General features: G+C 58.8%; 1 protein-coding gene across 1 annotated transcript; it reads left to right on the plus strand.

Annotated features, from left to right (window-relative positions):
• Nucleotides 1-6,177: 6,177 nt before the first annotated feature.
• Nucleotides 6,178-11,641, plus strand: LOC133362977 (uncharacterized). The gene is made up of 3 exons (XM_061581956.1): nt 6,178-7,931; nt 11,003-11,270; nt 11,619-11,641. The coding sequence occupies exons 1-3, from the start codon at nt 7,593-7,595 to the stop codon at nt 11,639-11,641; spliced, it is 630 nt and encodes a 209-aa protein (XP_061437940.1). The 5' UTR covers nt 6,178-7,592.
• The last annotated feature ends 642 nt before the right edge of the window (nt 11,642-12,283 follow it).

The following is a 12,283-nucleotide window of genomic DNA, read 5'->3' on the forward strand; positions in this document are numbered from 1 at the left end:
GAGGAGGCGAGAGAACGGTCGGTGACCGCTGCAGACGCTCGTGGGCGCCGCTCGTTGTGTCGCTCTCTCTCGCTCTCTCTCTCGTTCTCTCTCTCTCTCTCTCGCTCTCACTCTTACTCTCTCTCACTCTCGCTCTCACCCGCTCTCTCTGGGGTTGAGTGTGAGGCCATGTTGCAGGCGTGGGTGGGTTGATTCTAGGAACTTGAATTATGAGAAGAGACAAGACGTTGGGAAATGAGTGACAAACGGTGACTCACCAGTGACTCACAGCCTACCCGTACCCGGCCGCACCAGGGTCGCAAACGGCTACCCGTACCCGGCCGGGCACGGGTAGCCGGGTATCGGGTAGGGTACGGGTATCGGGTACCCGGTTGCGACCTCTGATCCCCGCTCTGTGTCTCCCTGCAGCTCCGCCAAGCAGCAGGACGACCGCAGGGAGGGCGGCGGCCCTTCCCATCACGCCTCGTTGCCCCGGCTCGACTGGCCGGGCCCGGCCGGCTCCCACGGGGGCCACTCGCTGTCGCTCTCCCCGTCTCTGTCCGACCACGAGGCGCGGAAAGTGGCGCTGATGCCCGGCGGGAGATATCTGTGCGTGCCGTCGATGATGTCCGTCGGTCCGGGTCCGGCCAAGGCCTTGAGCAGGTGCGGCGAGGCGGCCCCCCCCCTCCCCCCTTGTTGTTGTGCAGGTTTCTGGGAAGCTCAATGGGGTGGTGGTGGTGGTGGTTGTTGTTGTTGTGGTGGTGGTTGTGGTGGTGGTGATACGACAGACCTGGGCCTGTCCCGAGACCTCCTGTCAGCGAGCCATCGACACTTCACGTGGTAGCCTCAAAGTGCACCTGGCCTGGCACAGACACCGTGGTGACGTCACTTAGTGGCGAATGGCGCGGGTTTTGGTGTTGGTGGTAATGCTCGCCCTCACCGTCAGCCCCACCCACTGCTCGGGTAGCTCCGCCCACTACACAGGTAGCTCCACCCACTACTCAGGTAGCTCCACCCACTACCTGGTTAGCTCCGCCCACTACACGGGTAGCTCCGCCCACTACACGGGTAGCTCTGCCCACTACACGGGTAGCTCCGCCCACTACTCGGGTAGCTCCGCCCACTACACGGGTAGCTCCGCCCACTACTCGGGTAGCCCCGCCCACGAGGCCAGAACATTTAAAATGGAGATTCTCGCTAAAACTTTGGGGACGGGGAGACACGGGGACACGGAGAGTCACTTTGCAGTCATGGATTCTTGAATGCATCTGTGCGAAGCGTTATGTGTGTGTGGGTGTGTGTATAGAATATACCCTTAACCCTGAGCCTAACTATAACCCAAAACCATAGCTCTTACAATAGCCCTTCTCTCTAACCCGAAATCCTAACCCAAGTCCTTAACCAAACCCTGATGCTAACCCTGTGACCCCCCGTGACCCTTCCCACGTGACCCCCACGTGACCCCCCCACACGCAGGAGCGAGGGGAGCATGATCGACGACTCGGAGGTTGGGGGGGACGACGTGGCGGCGATGGCGGTGGCGGCGGGCGTGGGGGGCGACCGCCGTCACCACCGTCACCACCACCACCACCGTCACCACCACCACCTCCTCCTCCCGGGAGCCGGCCCCTGTCCGAGGGCCGAGCTCGCTCCGTGGAGGAGCTGCTGGAGAGGCGGCCACGAGCCGCGCGCCAGCGCGGTGACGGCAGCGGCGTCTGGAGCCGCCGGGAGCGGGGGGTGAGCGAACGCCGATGGCGATGGTGACGATGGTGACGATGGCGATGGTGACGATGGTGACGATGGTGACGATGGTGGCGATGGTGGCGATGGTGACGATGGTGACGATGGTGACGATGGTGATGATGGTGACGATGATGACGATGATGACGATGGTCACGATGATGATGATGGTGGCGATGGTGACGATGACGATGGTGACGACGATGACGATGGTGACGATGACGATTCACGACCGCTACACCGCGGAAAGCTACGACCGCTTGAACGTCCTTCCGCTCCTGCTGTGCTCGGTTCTCCATCATCACCATCAGCTACGTGTCATCATCTCCTGTCGGAATCATCATTATTCTCATGATACGACTACCACTTGTTAACCCCCATTCATTAATTCCATTCATCATCGTCACAGATTCGCACCCGCTGCTTCCTCTCGTCTATTTCATTCAGCTCATCTTCATCACAAAGACAAAGATCCCCGTGTAGCCTTAACAGACTGTAGCGGCAAGTGCTGTTAGCGAGTAGCACCTATGAAGGCCGGCATGGCACACGAGGGGTGGGTGGCCAACACCACGCCCGGTCGCCTTTGTCTCCCCAGTGGCGATGTTTACGACACACCTCACCAGGTACTCATTTGAGGCTGAGTCGACCTAGGGGAGGCTCAGGACCGGTTCAGATAATCGTCACTGGTGTTGGCCATGAGCGGGAATCGAACCCGGGTCGCCGGGTTCGTAGCGCCGCGTAGCGCTAACCACTGCACCACCGCTCCTCACACATACAGACAGACACACACAAACACACACAGACACACACAAACACACGCACAAACACACGCACAAACACACACACAGACATGCACACGCACAACACACACACACACACACACAAACACACACACAGACACACACAAACACACGCACAAACACACACACAGACATGCACACGCACAAACACACACAGACACACACAGACACACACGCACACACACACACACAGACACACGCACACACACAGACACACACACAGACACACACGCACAAACACACACACAGACACACACACAGACACATGTGCGCGCGTTGTTGCCCTGTTCTTATTCTGCGTAAAGCGCCTTGATTAAGGCGCTTTGTAAATTCCCTTCTGGTCATCTTCATCCGCGATCGGTTTCTGTCGGGTTGGGTGATTGTGTGAACGTCACTGTTGTGTCGTGGACTCCCTCCTCCACCCGACAGCGGCCGATCAAAAGCCGCTATGTCGTAGCTCTCTTCCATACGTGACCTGGCGCTCGCAAATAATAGCTCGCACGAAGTGGCTCACCATCATCATCATCAACACGTGGAAACATACAGCCGTGGTGATGCTAAAATGTGGAGGGGAAAGACCGCAAGAGCCGGAGAAAAATCCACGCGACCACGGAGAGAGAGAGAGACGCGGCAAACTCCAAATATACAGCAGCAGCAGGCGTCAGAGTCGGGATCGAACCCACGACCTCCTGTATACCAGGCGAGGTAGTCAACATCTCCTAGCCACCGTGATGATGATGAGAGAGAAACACAGACTCCAAATATACAGCAGGCGTCAGGGGTCTGGATCGAACCCACGACCTCCTGTATCCCAGGCGAGGTAGTCAGCATCTCCCTAGCAACCGTGGTCACGTGAATAGAACGTGGCCCAATGCGATGACAAACAAGTGAGAGGCTTTACCCGTTCCCAGGAGTTTTCCGTGATTTTTGCCGGAAGGAGGGATGGGGGGGTAAAGCCTTTACGGCTTTCAAATCTCCATAGTACCAGCAACAAAAAAAGAGTCCCATAGGTATGTCTGCTTAACCCCGAGCATGTTAATACTTTTGTTAGATTTTACCCCTTTCTGGCAAGAAAACAGGAGTTGTGTTGATATGTCCACACAGCAATAGACACAGCCTGTTTCAAGGCATCAAATTACTGCATTAAACACACACAGACGGTCCTTGTTCAAAACGTTCAAACAAACATGCACCGATAAGCATACACGCATTGTCATTGAAACTGATTGGCCCAGCAGCCAGAGGTCGCAACCGGGTACCCGATACCCGTACTCTACCCGATACCCAGCTACCCGTACCCGGCCGGTACGGGTAGCTGTTTGCGACCCTGGTGCAGCCGGGTACGGGTACGGGTAGGCCGTGAGTCACTGGTGAGTCACCGTTTGTCACTCATTTCAGGTAGGGTACGGGTACGGAACGGGTACCTGTACCCGGCTGGGTACGGATACCGGTACCCATTTGCGACCCTAGTGTGGCCGGGTACGGGTACAGGTAGGCCGTGAGTCACTGTGAGTAAACCGTTTGTCACTCATTTCGGGTAGGGTACGGGTAGGGTACGGGTACCTGTACCCGGCCGGGTACGGGTACGGGTACCCATTTGCGACCCTGGTGTGGCCGGGTACGGGTACGGGTAAGGAATCACAACCCGTTTGCGACCTCTGGGTCTCGGGAACATCGGTGGGCCACATATCACCCCCTACTGACGTATGTCCGCTAGTGCAGGTAAGTGCACCGTGTGTTCATGGCGTTGCATATGCATTTCCTATAAACAGGTCCCTGCGTGGTCGGCTGGTAGGAACGAACAAATACGATACGAAGGGAGAGTTTGAGGCCTAGTTCTAGGCTTTAGGCCTAGCTGTAGGCTTAGGCCGCTGTGAGTAATTTTTAATTTAATGTTTAATTAAAAACTATCTCAGGGAATTATAAGGGAATGTTACACTTGTTTAGCCAGGAAAGCCTCACTGAGTCTAAAGGTTTTTGTAGGGTCCTGCCAAGTGTTTGCAATAGGGGGCGATGTTGCTACACCTAATCGGACATCGGACGGACGGACGGACGATATAATCTATTGTAGGCTGGTTCACTTCGTTCCTATCAGTATAATAATGTAACCATAGTGTTGTATGCTGCATTGTCTTTGAGACTGATTGGTCTACACCAGAGGCAGCATGTCAGACACGAGTGCTGAGGCGTGTGTGGTTAGTGCAGTAACGGGAGTCATTGCAAAGGGCTTCCAGTCGGCGTTTGAATATCTTATTGCCAGAAAGGGTTACAGCCCCATTCTACTTTTCGATGTAAAGCTTTCGTGACTGCAGGGATTCATCTTCTTGGTTCTTTCGGTAAAGTCACGTAGAAGGGAAGTAATAAATAATAAAAATAAAACATTATAAAATACAATTCTCACGACGTTTCGGCTACAACGCAAGCAGCCATCCTCAGGTGAAGAACAGGTCTGTCGGAAAGACAGCGTGGCCGAAACCTCGTGAGAATTGTATTTTATTATGTTTAATTTGTATTATTTCATTATTTCCCTTCAACATGACTTTACCGAAAGAACCAAGAAGACATTCTACTTTAGTTTCACCAAAAACCCCGTTAACGCGACACTTCTATTTCCTTGTTTTTTAAACGATCAGAGAACCAAAGTGAGCGGGGGGGGGGGGTGGTGCAAGACCGGGCTGCCGTCGATGACGCTGTGCTCGCTCGCATTGCCCCTCGCAGGAAGCGGAGGCCGGGCCAGGCCCGTCGGAGGGCCGCGACATCGTCCCAGCGGCCGCCCTGTCGGGCCACTGCCCGCCGGGAAAGACGCCCTCCGTGGACAGTGTGGACGACGACGTCTTCGTGGAGGAGCCGTCCGGCGGCAGCGATGCGGGAACTTCAGGAACGCTGCGGGTTTGCGGGACGACGGAAGCGCCAGGAATTCTGGGAAAGCCGGGAACTCTGGGAGGGTCTTCGAGCTGGCCGGGAACGCTGGACGTGCCGGGGGCTGGCAGGACGAACGAAGCGCCGGGAATTCTGGGAATTCTGGAGGGTCTTCGAGCGGGCCGGCAACGGCAGAAGCGCCGGGAATTCTGGGAGGCTCTTCGAGCGTGCCGGGAACGACAGAAGCGCCGGGAATTCTGGGAGGCTCTTCGAGCGGGCCAGCAACGACAGAAGCGCCGGGAATTCTGGGAGGGTCTCCGAGCGGGCCGGGAACCGCAGAAGCGCCGGGAATTCTGGGAGGGTCTCCGAGCGGGCCGGAACCGCAAGAAGCGCCGGGAATTCTGGGAAAGCCGGGAAACTTCCGGAAAGAGCGACGACGACTACGACGACGACGACGATGACGACAGCGACGACGACGGTGACCCGTCCGCCGTGGCCACGGACGCCAACTCGTTCTTCCTGAGCGCCGCGTCCTTCGCCGGCCATGGCGGCGACTACTACCGGAGGGGGGCGGCCCCCGGGGGCTACCGTCGGCCCCGGGTGGGCAGCGGCCTGGAGCTACTGGAGGAGGCCTACCCCCTGATCGTCGGGGGCTGGTTCCGGCGCGGGAGCCTCGGGCGGGACCCGGGCACGAGCTCGCGGACGGGGAGGCCGCAGACGGACCGCCGGAGGTGCAGCGGCAGCAGGAGGAGAGCGGCAGCAGGAGGAGGAGCGGGAGGGAGGGAGCGGGAGGATGAGGAAGAGCTGGTGAGCGTTTTGAAAAGCGTCGGGGGTGTTCTTTTTCGTCTTGATTTGAAGCTTTCGTGACGACGACCGCTTGTGTTGCGATCGAAACGTCGTGGTTTGTTTCATTTGATTCGATTTCTAACCTAAGTGACTTTACCGACAGAACCGAAGAGCATACGTGTAGTTCGCCTTCAACAGACAGGGAGGCCATTTATTATTCCCCTGTCGATTTTTGTTCTTGACAGGGAGCTACGGCAGAGGTCGCAACCTGATACCCGTACCCGTACCCTACCCGATACCCGTACCCTACCAGATACCCGTACCCTACCCGATACCCGTACCCTACCCAATACCCAGCTACCCGTACCCGTTTGCGACCCTGGTGCGGCCGGGTATGGGTACGGGTAGGCCGTGAGTCACTGGTGAGTCACCGTTTGTCACTCATTTCCCAACGTCTTGTCTCTTCTCACAATTCAAGTGCCTAGAATCAACCCACCCGCGCCTGCAACATGGCTTCATCGCAGAGGTCGCAAACGGGTACCCGTACCCTACCCGATACCCAGCTGGGTACGGGTAGAGTACGGGTACCCATTTGCGACCCTGGTGCGGCCGGGTACGGGAAAGGAATCAAAACCCGTTTGCGACCTCTGATCTACGGGGTGCGGGTTGCGGAGAGCTGCTTCTCGTTCTCTGCTTCTTTCGGTGAAGTCCCGACGTTTCAGGTCGCAACACAAGCGTCCATCTTCAGGTGAGGTGAAGACGGATGCTCGTGTTGCGATCGAAACGTCGTCTTCTCTTTTTGGTTATTTCGGTAAAGTCACGTAGAAGGAGAATAATAAAATAATAAAAATAAAACACAATAAAATAATTCTCACGACGTTTCGGCCACAACGCAAGCAGCCGTCCTCAGGTGGAGAACAGGTCTGTCGGAAAGACAGCGTCTGACAGACCTATGGGTAATGTTATTCTATGGGTAGTGTTAGTCTATGGGTAATGTTATTCTATGGGTAGTGTTAGTCTATGGGTAATGTTATTCTATGGGTAGTGTTAGTCTATGGGTAATGTTGGTCTATGGGTAATGTTGGTCTATGGGTAATGTTAGTCCATGGGTAATGTTAGTCTATGGGTAGTGTTAGTCTATGGGTAGTGTTAGTCTCTGGGTAATGTTAGTCTATGGGTAATGTTAGTCTATGGGTAGTGTTAGTCTCTGGGTAATGTTAGTCTATGGGCAATGTTAGTCTATGCGTAATGTTAGTCTATGGGCAGTGTTAGTCTATGGGCAATGTTAGTCGATGGGTAATGTTAGTCTATGGGCAATGTTAGTCTCTGGGTAATGTTAGTCTATGGGTAATGTTAGTCTATGGGCAATGTTAGTCTATGGACAATGTTAGTCTCTGGGTAATGTTAGTCTATGGGTAATGTTAGTCGATGGGTAATGTTAGTCTCTGGGCAATGTTAGTCGATGGGCAATGTCGTCCCCAGCGCTCCAGCCTGCACCGCTCCCTCGCTCTGCTCAACGGAGACCTGGAATCAAACTCGGCGGCTTGCGCGCAGATCCGGACCACCCTCTCCACCCTCTCCTCCACCTCCTCCACCTTCTCGTCCACCACCTCCACCTCGTCGTCGTCCCAGCGAGCGCTGCGTTCCCGCAGCCCGCGCCGCCTGCTGCAGCGCCTGGAGGCGGTGCTGGACAGCCAGGACGCGATGGGCGGCCTCCTGGGGTGCCTCGGCCGGCAGCACCGGCAGGACGGGGCCGACGTCGCCACGGTACGGAGGAGGCCCACCGCGCGGCCACGACGGCGTCGATTGATGGTGACGACGACGACGATGGTGACGATGGTGATGGTGACGATGATGACGATGGTGACGATGACGATGGTGACGATGGTGACAATGGTGACGATGATGATGATGGTGATGGTGACGATGGTGACGATGGTGACGACGATGATGACGATGGTGACGATGGTGATGATGACGACGACGACGATGGTGACGTTGGTGACGACGACGACGATGGTGACGATGATGGTGACGATGGTGACGATGGTGACGATGGTGACGACGATGGTGACGATGACGATGGTGACAATGACGACGATGATGACGATGCTGACAATGACGACGATGACGACGACGACGATGACGATGCCCGCCGACGATAATCCAGCAAACCGGCTACGGCCGCCCCACCCGCCGATCTTGTGGCCCCACGTCGCCGCCCGCCCTCTTGACGCGGGCCTCACCCTCTTGACGTGGGCCTCACCCTCTTGACGTGGACCTCACCCGCCCTCTTGACGTGGGCCTCACCCTCTTGACGTGGGCCTCACCCTCTTGACGTGGACCTCACCCTCTTGACGTGGGCCTCACCCTCTTGACGTGGACCTCACCCGCCCTCTTGACGTGGACCTCACCCGCCCTCTTGACGTGGACCTCACCCTCTTGACGTGGGTCTCACCCTCTTGACGTGGGTCTCACCCTCTTGACGTGGGTCTCACCCTCTTGACGTGGGCCTCACCATCTTGACGTGGACCTCACCCTCTTGACGTGGACCTCACCCTCTTGACGTGGACCTCACCCTCTTGACGTGGGCCTCACCCTCTTGACGTGGACCTCACCCGCCCTCTTGACGTGGACCTCACCCTCTTGACGTGGGTCTCACCCTCTTGACGTGGGCCTCACCCTCTTGACGTGGACCTCACCCTCTTGACGTGGGTCTCACCCTCTTGACGTGGACCTCACCCTCTTGACGTGGGCCTCACCCTCTTGACGTGGACCTCACCCTCTTGACGTGGGTCTCACCCTCTTGACGTGGGCCTCACCCTCTTGACGTGGACCTCACCCGCCCTCTTGATGTGGGCCTCACCCTCTTGACGTGGGCCTCACCCTCTTGACGTGGGTCCTCACCCTCTTGACGTGGAACCTCACCCTCTTGACGTGGGCCCTCACCCTCTTGACGTGGACCTCACCCTCTTGACGTGGGCTCACCCTCTTGACGTGGGCCTCACCCTCTTGACGTGGACCTCCCCGCCTCTTGACGTGGACCTCACCATCTTGACGGGGTCTCACCCTCTTGACGTGGGCCCTCACCCTCTTTGACGTGGGTCTCACCCTCTTGACGTGGGCCTCACCCTCTTGACGTGGGACCTCACCCTCTTGACGTGGGCCTCACCCTCTTGACGTGGACCTCACCCGCCCTCTTGACGTGGACCTCACCCTCTTGCGTGGGTCTCACCCTCTTGACGTGGGCCTCACCCTCTTGACGTGGACCTCACCCGCCCTCTTGACGTGGACCTCACCCTCTTGACGTGGGCCTCACCCGCCCTCTTGACGTGGGCCTCACCCTCTTGACGTGGGCCTCACCCTCTTGACGTGGGCCTCACCCGCCCTCTTGACGTGGACCTCACCCTCTTGACGTGGGCCTCACCCTCTTGACGTGGACCTCACCCTCTTGACGTGGGCCTCACCCTCTTGACGTGGACCTCACCCTCTTGACGTGGGTCTCACCCTCTTGACGTGGGTCTCACCCTCTTGACGTGGGTCTCACCCTCTTGACGTGGGCCTCACCCTCTTGACGTGGGTCTCACCCTCTTGACGTGGACCTCACCCGCCCTCTTGAAGTGGGCCTCACCCTCTTGACGTGGGCCTCACCCTCTTGACGTGGGTCTCACCCTCTTGACGTGGGCCTCACCCTCTTGACGTGGGCCTCACCCTCTTGACGTGGACCTCACCCGCCCTCTTGACGTGGACCTCACCCTCTTGACGTGGGTCTCACCCTCTTGACGTGGGCCTCACCCTCTTGACGTGGGTCCTCACCCTCTTGACGTGGACCTCACCGCCCCTTGAAGTGGGCCTCACCCTCTTGACGTGGGCCTCACCCTCTTGACGTGGGTCTCACCCTCTTGACGTGGGCCTCACCCTCTTGACGTGGGCCTCACCCTCTTGACGTGGACCTCACCCGCCCTCTTGACGTGGGCCTCACCCTCTTGACGTGGGCCTCACCCTCTTGACGTGGGTCTCACCCTCTTGACGTGGACCTCACCCGCCCTCTTGACGTGGACCTCACCCTCTTGACGTGGGCCTCACCCTCTTGACGTGGGCCTCACCCTCTTGACGTGGACCTCACCCGCCCTCTTGACGTGGACCTCACCCTCTTGACGTGGGTCTCACCCTCTTGACGTGGGCCTCACACTCTTGACGTGGGCCTCACCCTCTTGACGTGGACCTCACCCTCTTGACGTGGGTCTCACCCTCTTGACGTGCGTCTCACCCTCTTGACGTGGGCCTCACCCTCTTGACGTGGGTCTCACCCTCTTGACGTGGGCCTCACCCTCTTGACGTGGACCTCACCCTCTTGACGTGGGCCTCACCCTCTTGACGTGGGCCTCACCCTCTTGACGTGGACCTCACCCGCCCTCTTGACGTGGACCTCACCCTCTTGACGTGGGTCTCACCCTCTTGACGTGGGCCTCACCCTCTTGACGTGGACCTCACCCGCCCTCTTGACGTGGACCTCACCCTCTTGACGTGGGTCTCACCCTCTTGACGTGGGTCTCACCCTCTTGACGTGGGCCTCACCCTCTTGACGTGGACCTCACCCTCTTGACGTGGGCCTCACCCTCTTGACGTGGACCACACCCGCCCTCTTGACGTGGACCTCACCCTCTTGACGTGGGTCTCACCCTCTTGACGTGGGCCTCACCCTCTTGACGTGGACCTCACCCGCCCTCTTGACGTGGGCCTCACCCTCTTGACGTGGGCCTCACCCGCCCACTTGACGTGGGCCTCACCCACCAGCTTGACGTGGGCCTCGCCTTGCCTCGCCCGTCTCTCCGCAGGCCGCCGCCGGCGCCGGGAGGCCGCGACTGCGCCGCCAGGTGACGGAGGCCCTGGCCCTGCTGCCAGGCCTGGCGCGGCGCGCACGACGCTGCGGGGCCGCGGTGGACGGGGCCCTCGGTGGCCTCGGCGGGGGCCTCGGCGGGGGCCCGGGGGGGAGCGGCCCTCGTGCCGGCTGCTGCTGGCGTCCAGGATGCCGCTGCTGCTGGAGCAGCGCCACCTGGAGCTGGTGGTGCGGGGCCTGGAGCAGCGGCGCAGGCTGGGACTGGGGTAGCGGGGGGGGGCTGGGGGGGGTACGGGGGGTGGGACAAGGGGGGGGGGGGACAACGGGGGGGGGGGCACGGGGGGGGGGGTTGAGGGGAAGGGGGACCGGCTGCTATGGAGACAGGGAGATGTGGAGACGTGGGGACAGACAGGGAGACAGGGTGACGTGGAGACGGGGAGACAGGGTGACAGGCAGGGAGACGTGGAGACAGAGACATGGAGACGTGGAGACAGAGACGTGGAGACGTGGAGACAGACAGAGAGACGTGGAGACAGACAGGGTGACGTGGAGACGTGGGGACAGACAGGTAGACAGACCAAGACGGTGGCTGTTGTGACGTTGTAAACGTGCAGGCGACAGCGAGAGCACGGGGTGAGCGTGGGGGGAGCACGGGGGGTGAGCACGGGGGGTGAGCGTGGGGGGGAGCGTGGGGTGAGCGTGGGGCGGAGCGTGGGGTGAGCACGGGGTGAGCGCGGGGTGAGCGTGGGGTGAGCGTGGGGTGAGCGTGGGGGGTGAGCGTGGGGGGTGAGCGTGGGGTGTGTGGTGTGTGTGTGTGTAGTGAGTGGTGTGTGTGTGGTGTGTGTGTGGTGTGTGAGTAGTGTGTGTGTAGTGTGTGTGTGGTGTGTGTAGTGTGTGTGTGGTGTGTGTGTGTGTGGTGTGTGTGTGTGGTGTATAGTGTTGGTGTGTGTGTAGTGTGTGGTGTATGTGTGGTTGTGTGTGTGTGGTGTATGTGTGGTGTGTGTGTGGTGTGTGTGTGGTGTGTGTGGTGTGTGTGTGGTGTGTTATGGTGTGTGTGGTGTGTGTGTGTGGTGTGTGTGTGTGTGTGTAGTGTGTGTGTGGGTGGTGTGTGGTGTGTGTGGTGTGTGTGTGTGGTGTGTGTGTGTGTGTGTGTAGTGTGTGTGGTGTGTGTGTTAGCGGCACGGGCGCTACCAAAACGCCGCTTTCGACCCCAGCCGGTCCCTGGGCCTCCCCTAGGTCGACTCGGCCTGGACTGAGTAGCCTGGCGTAGCGGTGGCGT

The sequence above is a fragment of the Lethenteron reissneri genome, unplaced genomic scaffold, assembly GCF_015708825.2.
Source record: "Lethenteron reissneri isolate LAM-NWPU_2019-01 unplaced genomic scaffold, ASM1570882v1 scaffold_1638, whole genome shotgun sequence".
In the NCBI taxonomy this organism is placed as follows: domain Eukaryota; kingdom Metazoa; phylum Chordata; class Hyperoartia; order Petromyzontiformes; family Petromyzontidae; genus Lethenteron; species Lethenteron reissneri.